Source organism: Anarrhichthys ocellatus, unplaced genomic scaffold (genome assembly GCF_004355925.1).
Source record: "Anarrhichthys ocellatus isolate YVR2014 unplaced genomic scaffold, GSC_Weel_1.0 scaffold47, whole genome shotgun sequence".
NCBI classification, from domain to species: Eukaryota; Metazoa; Chordata; class Actinopteri; order Perciformes; family Anarhichadidae; genus Anarrhichthys; species Anarrhichthys ocellatus.
The window spans coordinates 2,865,077-2,889,265 of record NW_022280077.1 but is presented as its reverse complement, the minus strand read 5'-3'; the positions used below and the strand labels follow the sequence as shown (position 1 = coordinate 2,889,265).

Below are 24,189 nucleotides of genomic sequence, written 5' to 3'. Positions count from 1 at the left end.
GAGAGAGAGAGAGAGAGAGAGAGAGAGAGAGAGAGAGAGAGAGAGAACACAGCTGACATAACACAACATGACAGTTTAATTTCAGTTCACCTTCAATCCAGCTCAAGTTCCTGGAAAGGTCCAATCTATTTATGAACATGAGCAGCATCTTTCAGCGTGAAACAATAATGAAACAACAGTGCCAATAAGATATGAAATATGTCACAGAAGGAACGAGCAGCGCACAGATTTCTTTTTAACCTGCTGAATGCCTGCTAGCAATTCAGACATGCTTGTATTTATGTCACACTGTTCTGAACTAGATAGTGGAGTTTACAGTCATCTCTGGTGTCTCCTTCTGGTGTTACCACAGGTACTTTTACACAATTACACAGCTAATCCTGTAGTTCCTGGGTTTTGGAGTGAGGTTCTTTTTTGCCAATATTTAGTACTTAAGCCTTTCCTGGATTATAGGAAAAATAGATTCAGTGACATTACAATTCAAACATATTCTATTGATTATGTCTCAGCCTCAGATCCTTATGTGGCCTGGGTTAACAGATGGATAGAACAGAGTGCAGCTTACCTGCTCTTTTAAGAGCTGTTCGCAGGCCTCGTGTAAGGTGCCGGTCTTATTGGACACAAACAGATACTGTTTCTGGAGGGAGTCCAGGTGCTCCAGAGCGGTACTGACATCGGTCAGGATAGCGTCGCATTGTTCCTGGTAGCAGTTTAGAGAATCTCTGGTTTTCCTAAAGGGAGAGCAGAAATATCATCCCTGTGCTAAAGAGAAGATGATGCAGTGAAGCTATACCTACAGGTTTGCAGAGCAACTTGACAATGTTTTAACGCTGAGCAGACAACTTGACTGTTCCTGCTGTACTTCTGACCACTTATTGGGGTGTGACCAGAAGTACAGCAGAAACGTTTAGCCCATATAGAGCAGCATAGCAGCAGATTTCAGCCTTGCTTTTTGTAGTTTTAAATCATACTCCGTAGAATACACAGCCTGAGGATTTGCCACAACTATGGCAACTTGAATCTTCTTCGTCTGCCAATGATTAGTTACTTGGTGTATGTCTGTGCATGCTTGTGTCTGTGGTTAATAACTAGCTAGCCTGGTAAATCAGACTAAAATGCTATTTCCTCTTATTCAATGTATTTGAATCTGAGATTTGGGCAGTGATTCAGGGGTCTGGAACCAGGCTAGTTTATGATGGGTTTGGGGTGTGTGATGACGAAATAGTTCTTTAATGTAAAGCACATTAAGTTTACTTGTCATGATATATGTATATCAACTGTAATAACACTGCTTTACCTTGTCAAAGTGGTTTGTTTCTGATTAACCCTTTCAAAAAGCTTACTAAGCCTCCTCTAAACAAGCATATGGCCAAAACAATCCCGTACAGTGGGGTAAAGCACTTAAACATGTATGCACCTGTATTTTGAGCTCTCATCCTGGTCCATGTTTGCCTGCAACTTGGCAAACCAGGCAAAAAACTGCAACAGAAGTTGGCACCGTATTAAAACCATGCAGCTTATTGTGATACAGCACGTCTAACTGGCTCCAGCACTGTTTACTGTGGGCAAAGACAAGTCACCTGCTGTGCGGTTTCTATCCGCTCGTTGCCCATATCGAGCATCTGGAAACCCTTGAGTAGGACGTCCTCTGTTGACGCGGGCACCGTCGCTATGAAGGGAGACTGCAAGGACCGCGACGACAGGCTGCACAAGTCCTCGATGGGCAACTGCAAAACAAAGCGGGGCTCTTTAACTCTGACGAGGCTTGACGTCGCGAAGAACAAGCGCAAGCTTGCTAGTTAGCCTACAAGCTAACATTCCGTGACATGTAAACGTCAATATTCGGTTTAATTGAGTTCACACAGAGGCACGTTTAGGTTAGCTAGTATCGCTGACGTTAGGAAAGTAAGTTAGCAACCCTGTTAGCATGCTAGCTGGCTCCCGGGAGTCACAACTCACCTCTGACGGGACAGAGAGCGTCTCAGCTGCGGCTCGGATCTCCAGGACAGCGTCCATTTGTTTCTCCGTGAGGGGAGCCATGGCATCGGTGCGGCGATCCCAAAACGACAGTTTCTCCCGGGTTTCTTTATCTGTTAGGTCCAGGAGGGACTGATCCGTGGACGCCATCGTCACTTTGTACAGCTCCAACGTCAGCAGCAAAAACGCGCAGGTACTTCCTGTTCCGGGATTGTGGGCGGTGCTTGGGGGAGTGGCTGTCTGATGCAGTTAGTGAAGTTCAAAAATAGTTCAATCTACTAAAGTGTGTATTTGATTTGAATACTTTTTATAGTGATCTTTGCTAACAACATAAACTACATGTGTGTGTGTTAAGTGTTTATTATAATTATGTTGTGTCCATCTTCAATTTGATGTATAACATGCTTGGTATTCATGCTATTTATAGTTTAGTTATTTATTTATTTCCAGCTCTCACCTGGATGAGACTGAATGTTGCATCATTCCTTCTTTCTTTTTTTTTGCACCAAGGACCAGGAAAACACAATCATGTTCCTCTATGTGCTGCACGGATGGATGACAATACAGTCTCTGTTCTCGCTTATCTTATCTTATCTTATCCTATCCTATCTTATCTTATTTTATATGAGGCCCAGTATATTGTTATTACAAAGCTAACATCACAAGAAAAATTGACCAACATGGTAGATGTCATTTCTGGGTGTGACAGATATGGCATCTAGCAGCACAATCATCTGTCACAGAAAATACAAATCCTGCAGGTGGAGCCCCACGGCACACTTTTTGTATTTCAAAATTAGATTTCCAATTCTTGTTCATCATGTCTGCAAACTGCTTTCTTTTCCCTGAATGCACATTCAGAGTAAAGCCCTTAATGACGCTTTGCCTATTGTAAGTGTTGTAGTCACACAAAGACAAGTTGTGTTATCATCCAAAAAATACAGAGCCGTAACTTAGCCTCAACTCTACAATGCCTTTGTTTAGAACAAAAATTGTGTTTTTTGTTTAGATGTGTTCTAGGTCTTTTTTATTTCATAATGTAAAGCAGACAATGGACAAATATGTTAACAGTACATTTATTTTGTATTTTATTTGTTTTAAAATACTGTCAGTGATAAAAATCATTGCAAACACCCCTCAATCAACGGTCCATTGTCTTGAGAATTTGTTTTAGATTTAACTTATAATATGCTCGGTATATAATAAAATGATACAAAACAAAAATGTGATTTCGTTTTTTACAGTGATCCTGTTATCATATTACTTTTTAATCAACAAGATTAAATATCAACTTATGCACACCGACATGTTATTACTTGATTATGATAAAATGTTTTTGTTTGAATCTTTTTTACAAAATCTTTTCTTTATGTCACTGTCACATTGTAAGTTTGTTGTTTAAATAATAATGAATATAAAAAAATCCACCTAAAGCTTAACTTAGAGCTAAAATTGTAGTCAAAACCAGACCCATGTAGTGATCTATTGTGATTACACAAACAACTTTCAGTATTTATTCACAAAGAAAAGTGTATACATCTCAAAATCCTGGTGGCATGTCGTGGAGGAGGTAGTGTTCACGTATTAAAGCTTCATCTGCAGGGTGTCTCATAAGGAGGTCAAACAGAGTTCAGAATTTTTCTTTTTTCCTCCTGTCTACTTTAGTTGAAAGGGGATGCTGCAGAATTCAAGCCATGTTACTCCAGAACAAAAAGAGATGTCAGAGCAAATCTTGTCAAAATTTATATTTTAGCTCAGTGTGGGTCAGAGTGAGTCCTGCAAAGCAACACTGACACTTTTCTCTATGGTGGTGATGTTGTTTTCTCTTCACTGTGGTATTGTGAGAGCCTGTTCAACCTTAAATGATAGATCAAGTATAAATAAGTGTAAACAACAAGTGTACAGCATATTAAATGATCATTTTACTGAGACACGTTTAGCATGCAGTACGTCTTAAAACCAGGACAAATTACACAGCTAATCAAATGAAGTCACTTTTATTACAGCTTGTCAGAGAGAAACTTAAACGTGAAAATTGTAATGAATGATCTCATAATGCTGAACTGCACAAATTTACAGGTAATAAATATTTGAATGACTTAAATGACTGATTTCACATTAGTCTTAATTTCAATTTTTTTATCTTTGTTATCTGATCTATTTAGTGCTTTTTCCTTACAAGTCAATGACAAGGAAACATTTGCATTACGGTACAAGTGGCTTAGAAATCAATTCTATAGTGACAACTTCTCAAAGTGCTATGATTTAAAAAATCTTTCAAAAGCGTAACATTTAAAATAGCCAATAATACAAATCCTGCAGAAACAATAACGCCAGAGTCCGTTTGTGACTTGCACCTAAAGGTTTATAATCAAACATGAATGGAACGGCATATAATGAACTTAAGAAATAAAAATAATCTGGAGCCTATTTGAAAATTAATTTCAAACTGTAAGGAAATCCTTAAAGCCATCCGGCAGTGTAATGTACATACATGTGCAAAGCAAAGAAATACATCTACAGATGCTTGTCGATCATTTCTCAAATAATTCCTATTAATTTCAACATAGGCTTGATTAGGAATGTACACCTGGGCTATGAATGGCATCTCGTTCAGTTTGTCAACATGTAAGTGGGCATCACAGTCAATGAGGCGCAGGCAGTCTGGTTTATTTTTGGGTACACAAAGAAAATCTAGCGGGACCGGTTTTGTCAGTTGTTGTAGTCTGTCCCCTCTAAGTGATCTGGGATGGGCAGTCCGGTGAGGACTGTTAAACACCTGTTCCACACGTTGAACACAGGGCAGACTGGCTGAGCGAAGGCGATGTCGAATGCATGCAAGTGCTGAGCGCCGACAGCGTCATGGAAAGACAGCGATCCAGCGTCATAGTCCAACAGCACTCCGAGACGACGCAGGTGGGGTGAGGGCTCGATGGGCATCTCCTTACTGTTGTGACGCACCACCCACGAGTTGTTGCAGCGAGACAGTACCCAGGAGGCAGAGTTTTTGCCGACCCACTCATGTTTTGGTGCTGACTTGTATGCAATGCCCACTGCAAACCTGCATGCCCAATAGAAGAAAAACAGTCATAAATTACCTGTACATTGCTAGCATTTTAAAACCCACCCCATTATCATGCTTGGGGCTCTGTGAGGCTGTACTTATGCACAGCAGTGTTTTGCGCTAAATGCATGTTAAAACAGGCTGACAATAGCAATGTTAGCATACTGCTATGTAGCAGGTATAATATGTATAATGCTTACCATGTTCATCATCTTAGTTTAGCGTGTTAGCATGGTAACATTTGCTAATTAGCAATAAACACAAGGAAAAGCTGACACTGATGAGAATGTCATTATTTTTGTGGGTATTTGGCCATAAAACTAAAACATTGGACAGATGTCAGATTTTGACCTGAAGTTAAGGTATGACCTACGGTATTACAATTAATTCTGCAGGGAACCGGAATTTACGAACCAAGTTCGATGGAAGTATGTTAGATAGTCGTCGTGACATTTCACTCAAAACCACAAACGTGTTTGCGCAAGAGCAAAAGTCAGAGGATTACCAAAGTCAGAGGATTTATCTTCTAAGGACCATGAATGTCGGAGCAGAATGGCTGTAAACGGGTAAATGATTTTACCATGAGCTTCCTCCAATCAGAGCCTCCCAGTAATGGCGGCCGCTGTCGATGTAGACATTTCCTGTGACACCGTAGCTGCTGTGACTTGAGAAGCGGTCCTGACTGTGGCCCTTCTTGGATGACGTCTCGTCCCTCTCCACCGTCAGGTTGTCATGGGACACCCTCAGCTTCCGGTGAGCTGACTTTGGGTCTAACTTGAATGGTTGACCTTGAAGAAAGGAGGAAACATTTTAGTTTCTATCCATTACAATTCTCATGGGAAATGAATCATGGAATACACTCTTGACATACTGTTGGTCTTGAGTTTCCCTGGTTCACTGCTGCGGCTTCCAGCCTGGTTTATGGCCTTCACTATGAAAATGTACTTGGTGCCACACTGGAGCCCGTGGACAGTGTAGTGATTTTGCTTGATGTTTGGTACAATCATCCAGCTGTCAGCAGAGTTACACAAACCTGCAGCCCAGACAGAAAGACAGTCACTGACAAACCAATTTGAAAATCCCCCTAACTGTTGAGTTAGAGCCTCATTCAATGGGACAACACAGTGTAAATGTATGCAGTCTTGCAATCTATAGCTGCTGTTTTTGACTCATCAAATATAGTCGCAATACAACTCATCCAAGTGTGCTTGAGCACTGAGGCAGTTGAGAATAGATCGAGCATTCGTGACCTTGTTAGAGCAATCAATTCAAACAGTCGGCTACTCATTTCAACCCCCGAGATAATATTGAGCTTATGGGCATCCTGATGTAAAGCCAGTCTGACTGAGCTGTTATTTTCCCCTGTATCCTTTTCTAGACACTGCAAAAATTACAGTGTATTTTGGTAACATCTCATGACCATGAGAGCCAGGACAGAGCTCTCCTCTCCTGCTGCTACAGTACAATATTATGTTTGCATATCGTAACATAGCCCCCCAATCAATTTAAGGTCCTTGAGTGAAATCCCTTTCAAATCCCTCCATCATTGTTTCCCACCACGAACATTACACTGAGAGCTGCACATAGACTTACTGACAACATTGGATTGGCTGGTGAAGATGGCGTACTGAAGTTCATATGATACAACAGCGAATTCATCATCTGATGTCCAGTGAACTGTGATTGTGTCGTATGAAGCTGTACATAATTCCCCACGGATTATTGCCGGATTTGGTGCTGCAATCAGAAAACAACAGACACATGCTTTTTTCTGAGACAGGAATGAAAGCTGAGTGGATTCTATTCTGCACACGACAACATAAAAAAAATCTCACAATATGATAGCACTATCCATTTGTGTCGATTAATACTGACAAGTGTAATTAAGCTAGGTTATAGTTCTCCCAGCTATTACAGCTAACAGCCTCCATGCAGAGGTAAAGCCATGCTGCATAGCGGGCGCTGAGCACAAACAATCAAACCCATTTCATTCAGCAGAGAATTGTAGCCTTACATTTGTGAGTTTTGTTGGTTTTCTGTTGCTAAGAGGCACATAGTTGTATTGTAAAGTTCCTGCTTAATATCCCTGCCGAAGGCTTTTAATTGTATAAATCTATATAATTGAAGGCAGAGATGCAAAAATACCCATACTGATATCGGATATCTGTCCGATACTGACTCAAATAGCTGGATACTATTATTCTAATAGATTTATATCCATGTAGATAAGAAAGCAATATTTGAGTCAAGCCTGATTGATGCCTCACAAATGAAAGACAGATCTCAGTCCTTCCACACAGTGAGGCATACATCTTATTAATCAAACACTGGTGTGGGATCAGTACTCGGTATCAGCCAATCCCCAAAGCCCAGGTATTTGTATTGGGACTGAAAAAGTCGGATCGGTGCATCCCTAAAATGAAGATGTTTTTAAATGCATTATTCAGATAAAACGTACCCAACAAATCATCTAGTTTCAAGAATTACAAAGTGTAAAACTACCCAAAATAATAATAAATATGACTGGCAGTATAAGACCACACTCACCTGTGAGGTAATCCAAGCTTTCTAGCATTTTTTTCTCCCTTGTGAAGTCCAAAGCAAAAGTATCAAAGCTGTCATTCAGGTTAATATCTGGTAACAGGATTTGAGAGGAGGCCGTTGCCATTGAAACTCTGTAATTAAAGAAGTATATTAATAGATGGTGACGGTTTTATACACCATAGCTATTGTCAGATGACAACGTTGGCTATCTTTGCTTCCTCACCTCTCACAGGTGCTTTTAGCCGTTTGGAGGAAGCGAGCTTGGTCCGTCTCCTTGAGAGTTTGGTCGGCCTGAGTGATGAGGGAGGAGGACCTCTCGATGCACTGCTTGCAGCTGGCTATCTGCTGGGCTAGTTTCCTCAGACGTATAGACTAGACAGAAAACAAATAAGGAAATGTTGATGATGATGAAAAGCTTGGTAAATAACCAGCAAATGTCCTATTTACTGTATGAGGCACCAGCCTGCCAGATGCTAGATTGGATTTTACTTCACCAATTAGAACATCCTACTGGGGAAAATCTGATTTACACCTTTGATTTTTCATTTGTGTAATACCCACAAGAGTGTGAGCTTCAACCTGTTATACAAGCTGCACTGGCATGAGAGGTGTATTTATGACACTGCCATAGTAACCGGACCCTCCTATCCCGCATCTGTGCCATATTGGCTTAGTGGTTGAAAGCAGAAGCAGAAGCTGACACGAGGCACGGGGTGAGGAAGGAAAGAGTCCTCCTCCTCAGAGGGCCATCACAGGAAGCAGGGCTGATCTTACACTGAGCATGGCACAGCATGCCACTGCCTCTCTAATGGCATCTCACATGGGAACAGGAAGGGGAATGATTCAAGAGGCACAGAATGAGCTCATTAAATATATGGACACTGTGCCAGAAGAACTCCGGCGCTCAAGGCTGATACCGAAGACAAAATAGAGCAATAAACTCTGCAGTCTGGTGGATATTTCAGTGTACGGAGCTTGTGACAAGTGTACAAAACCACAAACAGATCTGGGGACATGTTGCCACCAGCCCCCTGTCTGAGCTATAAGGTCAGAAAAAGAGGATGAGCGGGTTAAATTAGCTGAGATGTCACAAAGCTCTGAACCATTTTTGCATTGTATGTTTTTACCATCTACGGTAGGTTACCAAGGGCAACAAAGGTAGAAAAAATAACCAAAAAGCAGAAATACCTGCAGAACAGCAGTAAATGACTTGAACTGTGTTTTGTCAAAGTTCACCAGGTATTTATTTTTAAGGACAATCGGATGTTTAGCTCTGTGACGCAAATGTAAACTGGAGCTAATCTGTGACATAATGTAGCACAAGTCCAGAAAAGATATAAAGTTAGCAGAATGACTTCAGTACACAGAAAGTCCACACAAAGGTGCCATAAGCTTCTGTTCCTATGAGACCAAATGAGGCATAGCGGCAAAACCTTTAACATACTGAATTTGATTAAAAGCATTTTATTATTTATGGAATTAACATGTTATTTGTAAGAAACAAATGTGTTATTGATTCTTTCAAAAGTGAGTCTCACCTTAAAAAGTAACATTTTGATGAGTTTTTTACCCAACAACAGTGATTTTTAACACATTACAAGCTCCTCCAATGATTTCAAATGGTATACACTTCCTGTCTCCTAAGTGGGCGTGGTCATTGCATGTTTGCCTTTCCCTCATCCCTCCGCCTCGTTTGGAAATGATTGTGTGGTTGGATGAAAGCAGATTGGGTAATATTTGGATAATCTGTTTATTTACACAGCTACAGCCATTTTAGCATTACAAAAATAAGTTAGGGCATTCGTTAACGTTCGTATCCAGATCTCGCGAGAGTCTGCTGAGACAAGGAAATTTCTCGAACAAACATTTTCTGAAAAATGCTATTTCAGTGTCCAAATGATCAGAATATTTGTGGCTTGTGAAAATGGGTCCAATATGTACTGTCATAATCTGTGTTCACGTTCACTTCTTCCATTGGTGTTAATAGAGGTGAAACCAACGTGACACACAAACAGGAATCAGACTCGCTCTCCTTTCTGTACTGTCTCTGGTTGTATGCTAGGTTATAATGTGGGCAGGCAAGGTTATCAACACGCACGAGGTGATGAACAAAAAAAAAAGTTTATCGAGACACAAAAGGTTATAAAGATGTACCTTTCCCTCCTTTATCTTGGTTCCTATGATTTGTCTTCGTTGCTGTATGATAGTAATCAGCAGGTCACACTCCTCCAGCAGCTTGTTTTCCTGTCGCGAGGCATTTACCTGGACAGCACAGAAGCAGAGATAAGAGACAGTGTCAATTGTGGAAGCGTTTTGGTAATTCATTTGCTTTGACAATATGTTTTGCTGCACTACTGCAGGTCCATTTGATTAAATCATTTTTAAATACATTATATAGGACAATGATAGGAAAACCACTCCAGAGGATAATTATGGCTTTTATTGTTGGGCAAGCAGAGCAGCAGTCCACCTTGTCCACAGTTTGTATTTGTATCCCAATCACAGCCATTGCAATGAACATGTACACAATATGCTTTTTGAGGATTCACATAATAACTACTTTATATCTTTATTTCCAAGTTCACGTTCTGAAAATACTCAATTTGCAGCAAATTGTATGCATGTTGAAGAAATGATTGATATATAGACTAAAGAGCACTTCATCTTGTTGACAGGACGAAAAGCCACTCTCAGTACTATACACTGAGAGTAATTCTTCACTGTGTTAATAATTGAATGAACTGTTGCCCATGTAGTGCCACAGAAGCAAGGAGGCCGCACCTGAAGGCGGACAGATAAACAAGCCTCACCTCCACATGTTGACAGGTTTGGATGAGTTTCCCCATAAGACTTTCCAACTCACTGGTCCTCTTGATTAGACTGCTGAGGTTGGAATCCAAAGCATGCTGTTAAACAAAAATGAAAATGAGGTTTTCATTACGCACTGCCCCCCTCATCAAACTGTAAATAGCTGAATACAACTTGGAGGAGAGTTAGGTGAATAGGAACACAAGGAGCGTATCCGGGCTGGAGTGTAATGGGCATGGGAGTGGACACACAAGGCTACCGCTGGATATGACTGGCCACATTCGGGCTGCGATCGTGTAGAGGCCCCAGTCCTCCCTGTGTGCCAGAGATCCCATCGTACTGTCTGCTGAGGCCACGGAGCTTAGCAGAGCATCTGCCAGTGATTTGGACAACTAAACCCCGGCTGTGTTAATCACTGACTCAGATCAAAGGCTTATGTTTCACACTTAATCTCTTACTGTAATTGGGTAGCATGATGACTGTGTACTGTGGTAGTACAAAACATCTTCTGATGTGACAAATTATTCTTTTAAAATGGAAGATTAATGTGTCATTGCATTGTGCTGTCAATGAATACAATTAAAACAAAAGTGTAGTCCCACCAAAAGCTGAGGTGTGGAAATTGCTGTTTTAATACACACACTAACACCTAGCAACAGAATCTAAATTATTATTCATGTGTGGCACAGTAAGAAGCCCACATTTTTGAATGATAAAGTTAAAAGCAGCAAATGCTTGTCTTCATTTATTGCTCGAGCTGGTAATCTTGAGAAACAAGCAAAAGTAAGTTTGATTTTAAAAGATATCGAACCGAAAAACCCAGCCCAGTGTTGCTAGCTTTGCACATAGTAGTGAGCTTCCCAAAACGTTTCACAGATTACTAAAATATAATTGTGAGCGTTGTGCCTGATCTCCCTTGATCAAAAACAAAATATGGAAAATAGTCAAAAGAAGAGAAGAAACGGTTAAGAGAGGCATTTAAAGATCCAAAGTTTGTGGCACATAGTGGGTAGACCTCTTTCAGCTTGGACGTCTCACATTGTGATTTTATAAGGTGGGTGCGTCACTGTCTACTAAAATAGCTTTATTTTACCACTCTCACAAATATGATTTATTTATATGAAGAGAAGGTGATGAAAGCCTTTACAGATGCTGAGTTGAAGGTACTGGTGAGGAGTTTTAAAATGGACGCATGAAACATAACATATTAATCAAACTGATGTTGAATATAGCCAGATGTACACAGTTAAAATTCTCCCCCAACAATGGTGTTGTTTGAATATGACAAGTATCACATGAAGCCAAAGAGAGGCAGAGCAAATGGAAAAAGGCAGAAAGCGCGAGAGACATTTTGGTGTGTTTCTCACTGTGCCTAAAATACGGCTTCTATTGCAACATTAATACTCTTATTCGTGTGTTTGGACCACTCTCTCTAATGGAGGTCTCTCTCCTAGAGTGGTTTAAAGCTGATGATAGGAAAGAATAGCAGCTTCCTTTTATGTGTGCACGCTTCTGGTCCCACACCTTTGCTTTGGCCAGTCTCTCTTCCTTCCTCTCAAAGTCCTGTCAGGTCACTGACAGGACTTTGAGTTTTATCCTGTGTCAACATTAGAAACTCTATCCATTGTCAGAGTTTGTCACTTCATCCTGTGAACACCGCAGGCCCCGTTACACGTCCGTGGTTTTTACTTTGTTGGAGGGCTTTTTAGGCTTTCATTCAATCAGAAACGCATATGATAGAGTGTAAATACACACTATTATCAAGTATCCGTTAACGAAACACCAAATGTGCTTCATTAAAGGCCCAGTTAGTATTTTATATGTACGTTGTATTATAGGTATATTCACATTTATAATTGAATAGTTTGCTGCATATTCTCATCTGATAAAATTTTAAATACGGTTCTGTTTTACAAACATTACCAATGCAAACAAACCTCAGTATATTGGTTTATATTCTCTAGTGTAGCACATTCTGAAACTGTCACAGGAAGAAAAATCACTCTTGTAAATAATCAAATGAACCACGGCTGATTTCCATGTAGCTGCTTCGGTTTCAGGCTCCTATTGTGTCAAATGTCATGCCTTACTTGGATAAGTACATAGAAAGGAGCCATCGTGAATATTATTAGTAACACCTGTGCTTTATCTACTATGACAAAAAAGTCTGCTGTGAAAAGGCCTATTGTTAAAGAACCCGTCAGTTAAGGTGTGGATGAAAGTGGGTTCCAAACCTGTTTAGGTGGTGGTTCCCCACCTTTTGAAAAGTTGAGCGTGTGTGTTTCATCCTCTTTGTTTTTCAATTCCACTTTATGAAGTGGAATAAGCATTACGCTATGACATTTATATATTATTTTTATTTATTTTTAACAGAAAAAAACTGAACGGAAAAAAAGTTCCTCCCCATTTCCCCCATTGCATGCTGGGATATACCCGAGCCACTCATCTGACCCAATATACGAATATATACATTGAACATTGACAATGTATGATGGATGGATAATATAATGTCAGACTTGGATCATGTCACATAGTGCCAAAAGCAGACTGAAGGAATTACTGCATTGTGCATGCTTGCACACACAAACACACTCGCCAATGTCACAACATCCTATTGTGTGGGAATCTCTGGGAAATCTGAGGCACTGTGGCTGTAACCATGTGTTTAGAAAAAAAGCAACTATAAACAAGCTCAGCTGCGCTCCACCTGGGTCCTGTCCTGCGTGCCACGAGAAAAAAACAATTTCTCTCTATGATGGGAATTGCTATTTCCTCTTCTGTCACTCGAGGCTTCTAACAATGCAGCTAAGTGCACGTAATGCAAGGTCAACAGGATGAAAAGACAAGCAAGAATTATAATTTCGAAAAAAACTAATTGGTATAATATGTCCCATTGCTAAAATAACATCAAGCAACTGAGGATGTTATAGAAGAGAAAGAAACAGAACATAGTAAGTCTTTAAGACGATAAAGGATAAAGGATTCTGCTCTTCAACATCGAATAATAAAAACACAAAGCAGTATACTAACATTTTCACATTAATAACCTCCAAGGCTACATTACTCTGTGGCTGACCAGTTGCAATTTTGTTGATTTTCCAAAGGATTAAGCCCTCGAAAAGCAACATTGTTTTGTTTGTATTTTTCTCCATGAAAACATACTGTCCCTGAATGTGGAATTAAAGAAATGATGCTGATCACCTGGTCTGCCTCCTGGTGTGAATGACCACGCCCCACCACACAGAGAACGCGGCCAGGCGATTTCTGCACAACGACAGCATGATCAAAACAGAGGAGACAGGTTAAGACGGGTCCTCTGACCTATCTTTCCAAAACTGTTGCAAAAGATTGCTTGCACCACAGTTACGCTGTGACCAAGCATTGTGAAAGAGAGGAACAGGCACACAAAAGGGTTTCGAGTGTTACCTGTGAGACACTACCCCCCCCTCCCCTTTCTTTTGTGGCATGCATGGACACTGAGTGTTTGTGAAAACAAAGCAGAACCTCATTTTTATTTCATGCTGTGGATGCCATGCAATGTTCAGGATACACTTAAGGGTGAACTTTGACAAAACTAGAAAGCTCAAAACCATTATTAAGCTAAAGACATTTTTGATGATAAATATTTTCATGATCCGAGAATTTACCTTGCTTGAATTAAGTTACATACAGTAGGTCAGAGTTGTTATTGCCAAGTCAAAGGCTTCACAATAGAGCTCTGCTGCATGATTGGACTATAAAATGATTCCCTGAGGTTACTGGAGAGATGATAGAGACCAACATTGTGTAGACAAAGCACTGACCCGCGAAGCCGAATTCTGAGTTTTATGATAAAAGCTGATCCACGTATAATGGAAGGAATGTGGAGCCACATTTGTATATGCTCCAGCTAACAGCATCTTCTCATGCCTTATTGATATCGGCCCATCTGCTGAAAGTGAGCACTTTCACTTAACCTAAAAACTGTGAAAGCATTCTCTTGCATTGGGTGTCATATTTAAGACTAGTCGAGAGAGAGACCACCTCGAACTCACTTCATTTATATAATTTTTTAGGGCTTATGACACATTTGGTCTTCAAGGATAAGGCTGGCAATATTCTATATTTTTGTACCAAAAAAAAATCCTGTGAAAAGACCAAAATAAAGCCCCAAGCCCATATTAAATATGTAAATCTTTAAAAACAAGATACTTTCCTTAAACAACCGTAGGTGTTTAAAAAAAGGTTTCTCAAACAGATGACATAATGTCTTTGTCGGTAACTATTTTCATTACGCTAGCGAATATTCACAGCAGAAGGACGATTTGTGTGGGATTGATTCAAAACAAGCTCAGGGCCCATGTTCATCGTTATGAGGGAACATGGTGCACTTGAGTGGCTCATTGATGTGTTTTTGGACTACAATGGAGGTCTAAGGCACAGACGAATACGCTATATCAGGTACAGAAGAACTAATGAATTCCCCAATATGTTGTTGACAATCGGAAAAATATAGAATATCACCAGACGCACACATTATTGTAATATCTAATTGAGTGACGTCATTTTGTAACATTAGTTATTTCGTATAGTTTATCATATGAAATTAACAGTATATGAAGCTCAGATTTGCTAAAAGATAATGCATGCTTCACATTTGAATTACAATAATAAACACAAATGCTACTTGCCATAACATTAAGCAGTATTAACTAGTTTGTACTTGCAAGGAATATCGCATTGTATTTTAGGGGTTATTTTAACAAAATAATTGAGTCCAAATCCAGGATCACATTCCCTCTGAATGGGGTGCGGATCCAAAATGGAATGAGCAGTTGAAACTGTACCCTTAAAAAGCTAAGTTTGCAGTGCAAACAACTAATGACCAATGTTACAATGTCATACTTTACTTCACTTACTGGATGAGATGAAACAAGATTTTGAACAAATATCTAAATCAGCTTTGAATTCTGTGGGAATGCAATAAGTAGTAAATAAGTTTTCGTCAGTGCATCATTATTCTACAAGCATTCCTCCAACTACAGATCATTTCTTACCTTGAGTTTGTCAAATCGGTCACCGAGGGCCGCAACGTGGTGGTCCCGGTGTCGGCCAACCAGCTTACACAATGCACAGATCAACTGTTCATCTGTCACGCAGTACATGTTGACCTTCTCATCCTCGTGCTCGAGGCACATGAGCCCTCGCAGATGGGAATCGAGCAAGGGCTCGATTAGACGGTGGCCCGTGAAAGGCTTCTTGTTGGGGTGGGTGGCCTTGAGACACTCGTCACAGTAAGACACCTCACAGGTGACGCAGGTCTTCACAGCGTCCTGAGGAGGATCCTGCTCACAGAACTGACACTGCACCCGGTCACTGGGACAAGTCATGGCTTTGCTGTCGGGGGCGGCTCGCTCGCGCCGAGTCTCGTTAGGAGAATTAGGTCCGCTTAGAGAAGCTTTCTGGTAGCGGTCAATGATGTTCTGCAATGTCACGTTGCGTTTGAGTCCCTCTAGGCCCCTCTGGTTGAGGGTGATGACATAGCGACAGGTTGGGCACTGAAAGGCGCTGATGGATTGTATTGGTTCGCTGGGCGTGCAGTGTGAGACCAGAATACGATGGGCACAGTTGAAACAAAGGCTGTGAGCACAGGGCAAGAGCAGCGGGTCCTCGAAGAGCTCCAGACAGATTGGGCAGGTCAGTTCCGACTCCAGCGTTTCCATCTTCAGGCAAAACAAAGGGAGGTCGTCAGCAAAGTCCAGGGAAGCTGATCAGCTATCTGTAAAGATGACGCAGAAGTTGATTAGAAAATGGTGATAGCTGTGAAAAGAGATAATCTGTGGGAAGTTGTAAACCCTCCTTGAATAGGAGAAAATCATCACAGCTTTTTTTAAGGCAAAAATACTAAACATTCCTTTGTTCTATGTTTGTCAATTGTGCTGATTTTTAGCTTTAGTTTATCTTACGTGATAGTAAATTGAATATCTTTGGATTTTAGACTGCTGGTCAGACACAACAAGGCATCTTAAGACATCACATTTGGCTTTAGGAAATTGTAACCAGCATTTTTTGCTATTTTCTGAGATTCTATACACCGATTAATCAGGAAAATAATCCTTGCCTAGGTTGAGACAGGCGGTTTACTTGAAGAATAAAAATAGACTATGCATATTCTGTCGCTATTTATTGTCATAAGTACTTATGATAATAGAATCAAAATTATTCATCCCTAGCTTGAGTTTAATTTGATTTCCATTGCACATTGAATACGAAAACATGAATATAAATATTACTCTATGTAAATATTTGTAAGAGATATCTGACAAGCAAATAGGAGAAATCTCAGACAAAAAACATTTGCCTGCATTTTATACACATATCAAACTTCTGCAATGTCTATCTGGCTGAACTTACAACTTTGAGAATGTAGCAGTGGCTCATTTCAATTTGGCACAGGCATAGTTTAGCCGATCCCCATGTGTTCCTCTCTATACTGTAGTGTGTAGGCCAGCAGGCCAGTGAGGACTGACAGCTCAGCCAAGCAGAAGTGTATTGGCCTGCTTGCTGATGGCTGGGGCTCCACACTATCGCAGACACTAAGCCTTTGTTCCCGGCCAGTCAGACACCCCAGCTGCGAGTGGACACACTGTGCTCACAGCGTCTATCTACCTCCACTCATTATGTGTGAAGAAGGCAAAAGCTCATTATCAGAACAGCCGGGCACAAGTAGCCTTTTGAAGTTGTGAGGATACTGCAAGCTACAGACCTGGGTTTGTTCTTTCCGTTCTATTCAAATCTTCACAGACATGCAGCTATCCCACTGCACTGTACAAGACAAGAGGCGATTGTTGCACTCGTCTCTAGTGACTGTGATGCATCTGTGGGGCTTTTGTTTCTTTGCCTTTTTGTTCTTTAAAGACAAAGCGGCGAACGTATAGGTATCTAGAAGTTATCACAGAGGATCAAACACGACCTCTTCACTGTGCAAACCCTTCAGTCTTTAACAAAACATGCTAAATATGACGCGTTTTGGCACTGGTATTGTTTAAAAGTTTATCAATCATTTACATATTCTCTTTAACATTTCAGATACTGCTTGAAGTGAATAATCCTCAACATGCATATATTTATAAGTAGCCTATAAAACCTCTACAGAGTACCCAAACTGTGGCACATGAAACTACTAAACTACATGTCTAACCTTTGAGCCATTTGTTTAACATGTTTTTACTTTGGACACACAAGACAACATTAAATCATTTTTAGCAACGCGGCCAGCTACAACATAGCGGTTACTGTACTCGCCAAACAGGTTTAGTTGTTACTTTCACCAGGCTGTCCTTAAATGAATAAAGAGCTTTGTATTACAAACACAATGCAAAGACGCTAACTCTCTGATGTCATCGCCTGTGGTATGAAATACCATAAGTTACAAAGAGCTTGTAAAACAATACTATGGCAAAGAGCCACTGCAAACTGCATTGGAGCTCGGTGTACACTACGCACTCCTGAAAGCTCTCCCATTCATACACATTCTACTTTACCCACCGATGGATTTCGCCCCACTTTGCAATGCCGAGACATTTCTGCTGAAGGAAAACTTCTGTCCTAAATCATGAAAACAAATTTATGACAACATGTGCACCAGCCATAAACCCCATGCTGTGGAGATGGGCATCCAGATCACAGAAGTCTTCGCGACCCCAGTAATCCTGCAGCAGAGCTGTCATTAAGCAAAGATTGAGCAAGAGGCAGAAAGCACAACAGGAAAAGTTGCCCGACAATTCCAGGAAAGCCAGCTCCACCTACAGCTGGAGGGCTGGCCAGTACTAGAAGAAGAGAGAAAGAGAGAGCGAGAGCAGACAACAGTGAGAGAGTGTGTGTGTGAGAGAGAGAGAGAGAGAGAGAGAGAGAGCGAGAGCAGACAACAGTGAGAGTGTGTGTGTGAGAGAGAGAGAGAGAGAGAGCGAGAGAGAGAGAGAGAGAGGGGGGGGGGCAGAATAAGCAAAGCGGAGGCACAGGGTTGTGCAGAGTCCCAGCCCATGCCCTCACAGGCAGGTTAGTGTCCTCTCAGCCCTGCCCATCCAGAAATTCAAAGCGTCAGGATCAGTTTCAGGTTTCAATGTGTGACCGTCCCTCTACCTTCCAGCAGTACAATGCTGTTGATTGCAAGTTTTCTTAGCTATGTCACCAGGGACTCGAAGAGCAAAGCTGAAGACACAAACACAGCTGGGAGGCAGCCTTAGACTCATCTGTAAACGTGGAACAGAGGTCTGCGACTCTGTCACCACGTTGACGTGGAACTACATCACAGTCGGTTGTCTTGTGTTTTCAGAGGCTTGTGTATAATACGCCTCATGAGTGCCACAATTTAGAAATAAAACACACAATGCTTAATAGACATTAAAATGACTGTAATATAAAACTATGTCTAATCTATAAAACCTCCATTCAACTTCCTGACAGCAACAGTTGAAAGTCACTACGCCTCCTCTCTGACAGCTACAAATGAAGACAAACACTATGAAACATCATCTGCCACGAACAACTCGGTCCCAGTTGGCCCTCATGTGGGAATCACCGATGTACCATCTGCTTACCATGTGCCTCTATTTCCAGGCACATCCCCGCTGTGCTCCATTCGAATTCTCTTGTCATTCAAAAGGAGTCCCCTGCACGGCTATCCTCTCTGAGAGACAGATACACACTGTAAATACTAAAGACACCCTGAGTTCAGACAAAGCGATGGGTGTGTGCTACATTGCTAGGGAGATGCACATGGGAATGTGACAGGCATTGCCCGAGAATCACAAAGATACAGTATATCATGGTGTCTAATACTAAGAATGATGTATGGAGTAGTCTGTAATAAATAGAAAAAAACGATCACCGACCTAAACCAACATTATATCTCTATACTTTAACAGTTTGCTTTGGGCAAATAGTTAGATGAATAGTCTGTGTTAATGTCCTCCTTTTGGAGTACAAATTGCTTTTTCATTTAATGGTAGTTTAGCATGTTTTTCACAGCAGAATTATGCTTCAAGATGCTAAATGCTCAATACTTGAAGATATGACAGGTGTGAGACATATGCTCTTAACTGCGTGGCTCTTTGTCAAATGATGAACTTGAGCACCGACCTAGCATTTGGAGTTTTATTTGATTAGGAAGTAATGGCTCATTTAGAGATGAAACAATTACATCGTCTCAGATAGGAAGACAATTTCCTGCTCAAGCACTTTCAATCCTTTTGGCTATGGTCTTTTATCACCTTTAATGATGGCTCTGAACCATGTACTCAGCTACTGAGAGAGTGCGATTGCTCTTTGTCTTCTTTCCTGGGGCAGACACCTAACATATTTATCTGTAATCCTGTCTTCACAGCGTGGCTGTGACCAATGTGTGGCCTGTTGCTGCTCCCTAAAGCAGCCAGCTCAGCAGCGGCCCACTCAGGCCTAATGTGATTTTCAGCTGTGGCAGCACAAGCCGGCTGATTAGACTGACAAATCTACCTGATCTACATTACTAAGATTAGCTGCATGAAGCCTGGCCCTGCCCGACATCCATTTATTACTGATATTTAAAGGACTGTGGAGGGAAGTTAATTACGAAAACATTTAGGCTACTACATTTAGAACTCATCTGTAAAACAGGATTACGAAGAGAAGTGTGGCTGTCATGTGTGCACTCATTTGGCAATCTGATGTTAGACATTAAGTTGTTGGTAAAAGATGAAAGTAAAATCAACTTTCCATTAAGAGGCTCCAACTTCCTCCATGAGTGAACAGGATGTTTTATAATGAAGCTCCAGATGAGGAAATGGCACAAAAAAAATCTACAATGCACATAATGTTTGTAGCTAATGAGTTTCACACAGACAGAGAAGTTGAATAGAGGTCTAAAGGTCGGCTGAACAAGTTATTTTTTCCCTTTCTTTCTTTTCTTTGTGCCCCTACTCTCTGAGCTGAACAGGTCATCCTGGTCAGCATCGCGAGCTGCATCAAGCTCTCATTTCCTCTGTGCGGCTTGGCAGGTGGCATCTGCGGGGAAACACCGCATCCTTTCCACAACCACAGGAACTCCACAGAATGTGGCTTTCACAAGCACGCCGCTGTAGCCTGCAGCTCATTAGTACGTGAAGAACAAATGTGTCACTGGGCCCAAAACTATCATGAGTAAGAATTTAGTTAGCATTCAGATGCACAAATCAGTTATTTGCATAAGTATCCGTGTTACCTGGTGTGTGGATAAGCAATTTGTAAACAGCATACAACAAGATTGATGTTTTATTGCCGGGTAAGACATTCAAAGAGCGACACCATGTGGCTGATTTTTATAATACAGCAAACACGTTTATCTATCTTTTCTTGAGACATGCCCACATTATATAGTGACATTTTTCACAAGAATAATGAAGAAAGAAAACATTTGAATCAAGTTCAGTCCAATTATAGCAAACTAATTGGAACAACAACAACACAAATTATACCAATTAATATTCACAGATCCACCCTCACAGATTCAATCTCACTTCACTTGAAACTAATGTAGTTTTTATTAATAAAGACCACCGCATGTGTTTCCATGGTGACAGCTTGATATATATTTGTCACACTAGCGATCAAAGGCAGCCACTCTGGTGGGAAGATGTCTAACATTCCCCCCCATGGGATCAAGATAAGTTACTAATTAATCAGAGAAACAGCAGCGTCTCAGTCTTACTCCTCATTAGCTTCATGTGAAATGACTCCCATGCATGTAGGCCTGTCACAAACTGTATCCGGATGTATCGCCAGAGTATATATATGTGGATCTAGCAGAGGAGAAAAGTCAGTGTCTTTTATCTTATCAGTGGGGTAAATGGTATATTCTGTAGGTCATGATGAGGCTACCAGATTATGGATGAACATCAGGGTTTATCTCCCTCGGTGCTGCAGAGGATCTCTCTGTTTGAGTAAAATGTAATAATAAAAAAAACTTTTATGAAGACTGAGAAAAGGAAAAGCCAGAAACACAATTGCCAGCTACACCCAAGTGATTGTTCCTACAAATTGTATTATATCCTTTTAGATAGAGCCTGTGCAAAGGCATATATTTTAAGAAATTCTACAAAGCTTCGAACAGCAGCTTTGACGCTGGAAACCAACTTCAGCTACTCCCATTCTCATTGACGCTTTTTAATCACAAAATTCCCCTCGGCCTTCTCACTTAGTCATCTTATCCCTCAAGTATTATTCACAGTTCAAAATATGAAGGAATCTGTGAACACAACAAGGCCAAACAACCTCAGCAGAGCTTTGCCTTGGGGGCTTGGAAACAAATGATGACTCAATGTTTTGGTAGCAAAAACATAGAGGAGCAGTAACATATAATACAGACTGAGTTGAGAATAACCCTCTGACTTACCCGCCACATGATTACATCCAGGAGAGGAAAGAGCCACCTTTAAAGTCAGTCTGTGTTGATATTGGGCTCTGCCAAAGCTGCTCCAGTGCAGTGGTCTGAACTTTGAGTACGACTTGTATCTCCGATTGTCTGTGAGTTTCTGACCCTCCAACCCTTTTCTCTAAGCTCACAGTAAACCAGCTGGAGGATCGAAACTTTCCACCCTCTTCTCTCCTCTCACTCAGTTCTGTACCTATCCCATCTACACACAGTGGGATGCAAACTGTTGCATTGGCCAATCACATGAAAGGGGCAGGACTTCTGCTGGTTTGGTCTATCACTGGAGGCTATCAGAGTGTGGAGTGTTGCCACAATTCTCAACAAAGCCTTTTTTTTATTATCCTCAACCAAACATAGCTGAAGCTGCACACCACAAAAACAACAGTCAGCACATTGATAACACATCCTCTTTTGATTTATGCTTCAGGCGAGATTCCGAATGAAGTAGTGCATAAGCAAACACAGGAATCAATGATGATTATTCTCTCCCAGGAAGGACAGTGATGCTTTGTGTCCGAGTCAATGTCCCAGTGCACATGTTAACATGGATGAATGAAGACATTTTAACTTTGCCACACAGCAACCATGCTCTGCTGGCAGTTGTCATGCTCATTAGCACAGATGGTGATCATGCACACCACATTTAGTTCTAATCTACATTCAGCGACCTTGTTTCTCAGGGCGATTACACCCCTTTTTGTTTTTTTCCATGTGAATACAGTGACTGCAATGGAAACAGGAATATATCGTGGTTGCGACAGTTGACTTAGATAGTGTTGAAAGTTGTCTCAGATTTGTGGCATCTGTTCGCCGCTCTTTGGCTACGTGGAAGATGTTGCCAACACAAGCGTGTGGTGGCTGACACGATTGGCATTCAAACAGCGTCGCTGATCACATAAAGTTTGATCAGATTCTCGGCTCTGGATTTGAGCCCGCGTTCACTGTTTATGTATGAGGTTTGAGGTATTTAGTTTGAGGCCATGACCTCAAACGACCTTGTCAGCGACACCAAGTCTGTTTTTTATACAATATCTTTGGGTAAAGCAAATGTTTATCTTATGTCTTAAAACCACAGAACATAAGGCATGTACAGATTTGGAACAGAAGTAACCCAAATACCCTGCCAGGACTACTTGTGTTTCAGGTTAGCCTGCAGGGTTGAATATTGAAAAGAAATCCGAGTGCAATGAAAACAACTTCGATTTGTTAAGCCAGATAAAGACTTAAAGTAACAAACCTATTAATGAATTATCTTGGTAATTGCATGAGACCCAATGCAAATGCAAATATTATGCCACATAATGTGCAATGAAGCCTTCAATATAATTTAATTCAGTTGCAGAGAAAATTAATTAGAAAAGGGACCACAGCTCCAACATCACCACTGATGTATTGTTTTCACTTTTTGTAAATCCAAGAATAATTTGCAAAATGTCAAACATTGCATGCAAAGCATGCATAATACTGCAAAGCATAATTATTTTAGCACACCAGAAACTTTCTTAAAGTCTAACTTAAAAGTCCAAAAGAGACCTAGAGGGGACTTGTAAAGTCACCCATTGAAAATACAGATGGTCTCTTACCTCGCAGTCTGTTAGTCAGCCAAGCAGATAGTGCATAGTCCGGGTGACAGATGAATGCAGAAATAAAGCCTTGGAAGAGATTCTTCTAAAAACACCGGCTTTCCTCAGAAGCCTCCCTTTAGCTCCTACTTTCTGTCTGGGCTCTGCTGCTTCGTATGTCTCACTGCTATCTCTGAAATTCTCCTCACACAACCTCTTCTCCTCTAATCCTCTCTAAAGGAAGCCGAAACTGCTCCAAATGGTTCAACCACTTGCCGACTTCTCAAGATTTTCCCTCTTTGTATTATTTTGTTGGCCGGGATCATTAACTTAGTCCCATGAGAACATAAGGAGGTAAATAACCCCCCTCCTTCCTGTGGGAGGCTGTCAATCACAGCTGATGATGAGGTGGTGAGGGGGGGGGGTTGCTTTTAGCAGCCAAGGAGGCACTCCTGATTGGTCACCGGGGAACAGAGGTGCCCTGCATGACAAATTGGAGCACTGGGATGGATGGGCCTTGTGGAGATGCTCAGCTGAGGTTACGTGCACATTTATATTAGACTTTGAGGCAGTCACTCATTTACATGTCATTCAAAAGAAAATAAAGCTATGTAAATGAGTGAGTAATCAAAGCTGACATGGCAAAATGTCTATTTAACACAGCTGAATTCATGAAAATGTCATTTAAGTTGTGCGCAGCTAGCTAGCTAAATGCTAGGGTCGACATGAGGAGTCAAAAGATCTTTAAATGACTCTTTGGTACAATCTGGATACTCAGTGGGGGGGGGGGGGGGGGGGGGGGGGGGGAG

At 41.1% G+C, this 24,189-nt stretch overlaps 2 protein-coding genes across 6 annotated transcripts in view; both read right to left on the bottom strand.

Moving 5' to 3' along the window:
- cog3 (component of oligomeric golgi complex 3) overlaps window positions 1–2,184 on the bottom strand; it is a 10,695-nt gene extending 8,511 nt beyond the window's left edge. The window contains exons 1-4 of the mRNA XM_031869582.1: window positions 1,960–2,184; window positions 1,581–1,727; window positions 1,418–1,479; window positions 566–731 (exon numbers count right to left, since the gene is read on the bottom strand). Coding sequence (XP_031725442.1) covers window positions 566–731; window positions 1,418–1,479; window positions 1,581–1,727; window positions 1,960–2,127 — 543 coding nt within the window. The 5' untranslated portion in view covers window positions 2,128–2,184. The remainder of the gene's footprint in view (window positions 1–565; window positions 732–1,417; window positions 1,480–1,580; window positions 1,728–1,959) is intronic.
- Window positions 2,185–3,958: 1,774 nt separating this feature from the next.
- On the bottom strand, window positions 3,959–23,644 carry mid1 (midline 1). 5 transcript variants are annotated; one of them, XM_031869439.1, is made up of 11 exons: window positions 23,402–23,644; window positions 15,430–16,151; window positions 13,595–13,657; window positions 10,396–10,491; window positions 9,740–9,847; window positions 7,809–7,957; window positions 7,589–7,716; window positions 6,635–6,778; window positions 5,913–6,074; window positions 5,622–5,829; window positions 3,959–5,038 (listed from the first exon to the last, which is right to left on the bottom strand). In XM_031869439.1, the coding sequence occupies exons 2-11, from the start codon at window positions 16,093–16,095 to the stop codon at window positions 4,690–4,692; spliced, it is 2,073 nt and encodes a 690-aa protein (XP_031725299.1). In that variant the 5' UTR covers window positions 16,096–16,151; window positions 23,402–23,644; the 3' UTR covers window positions 3,959–4,689. The 5 variants fall into 5 exon arrangements, with proteins under 5 accessions (XP_031725299.1, XP_031725298.1, XP_031725297.1 ...); XM_031869438.1 differs by lacking the exon at window positions 23,402–23,644 and adding an exon at window positions 21,780–22,283; XM_031869437.1 differs by lacking the exon at window positions 23,402–23,644 and adding an exon at window positions 17,921–18,242.
- Between the last annotated feature and the right edge of the window lie 545 nt (window positions 23,645–24,189).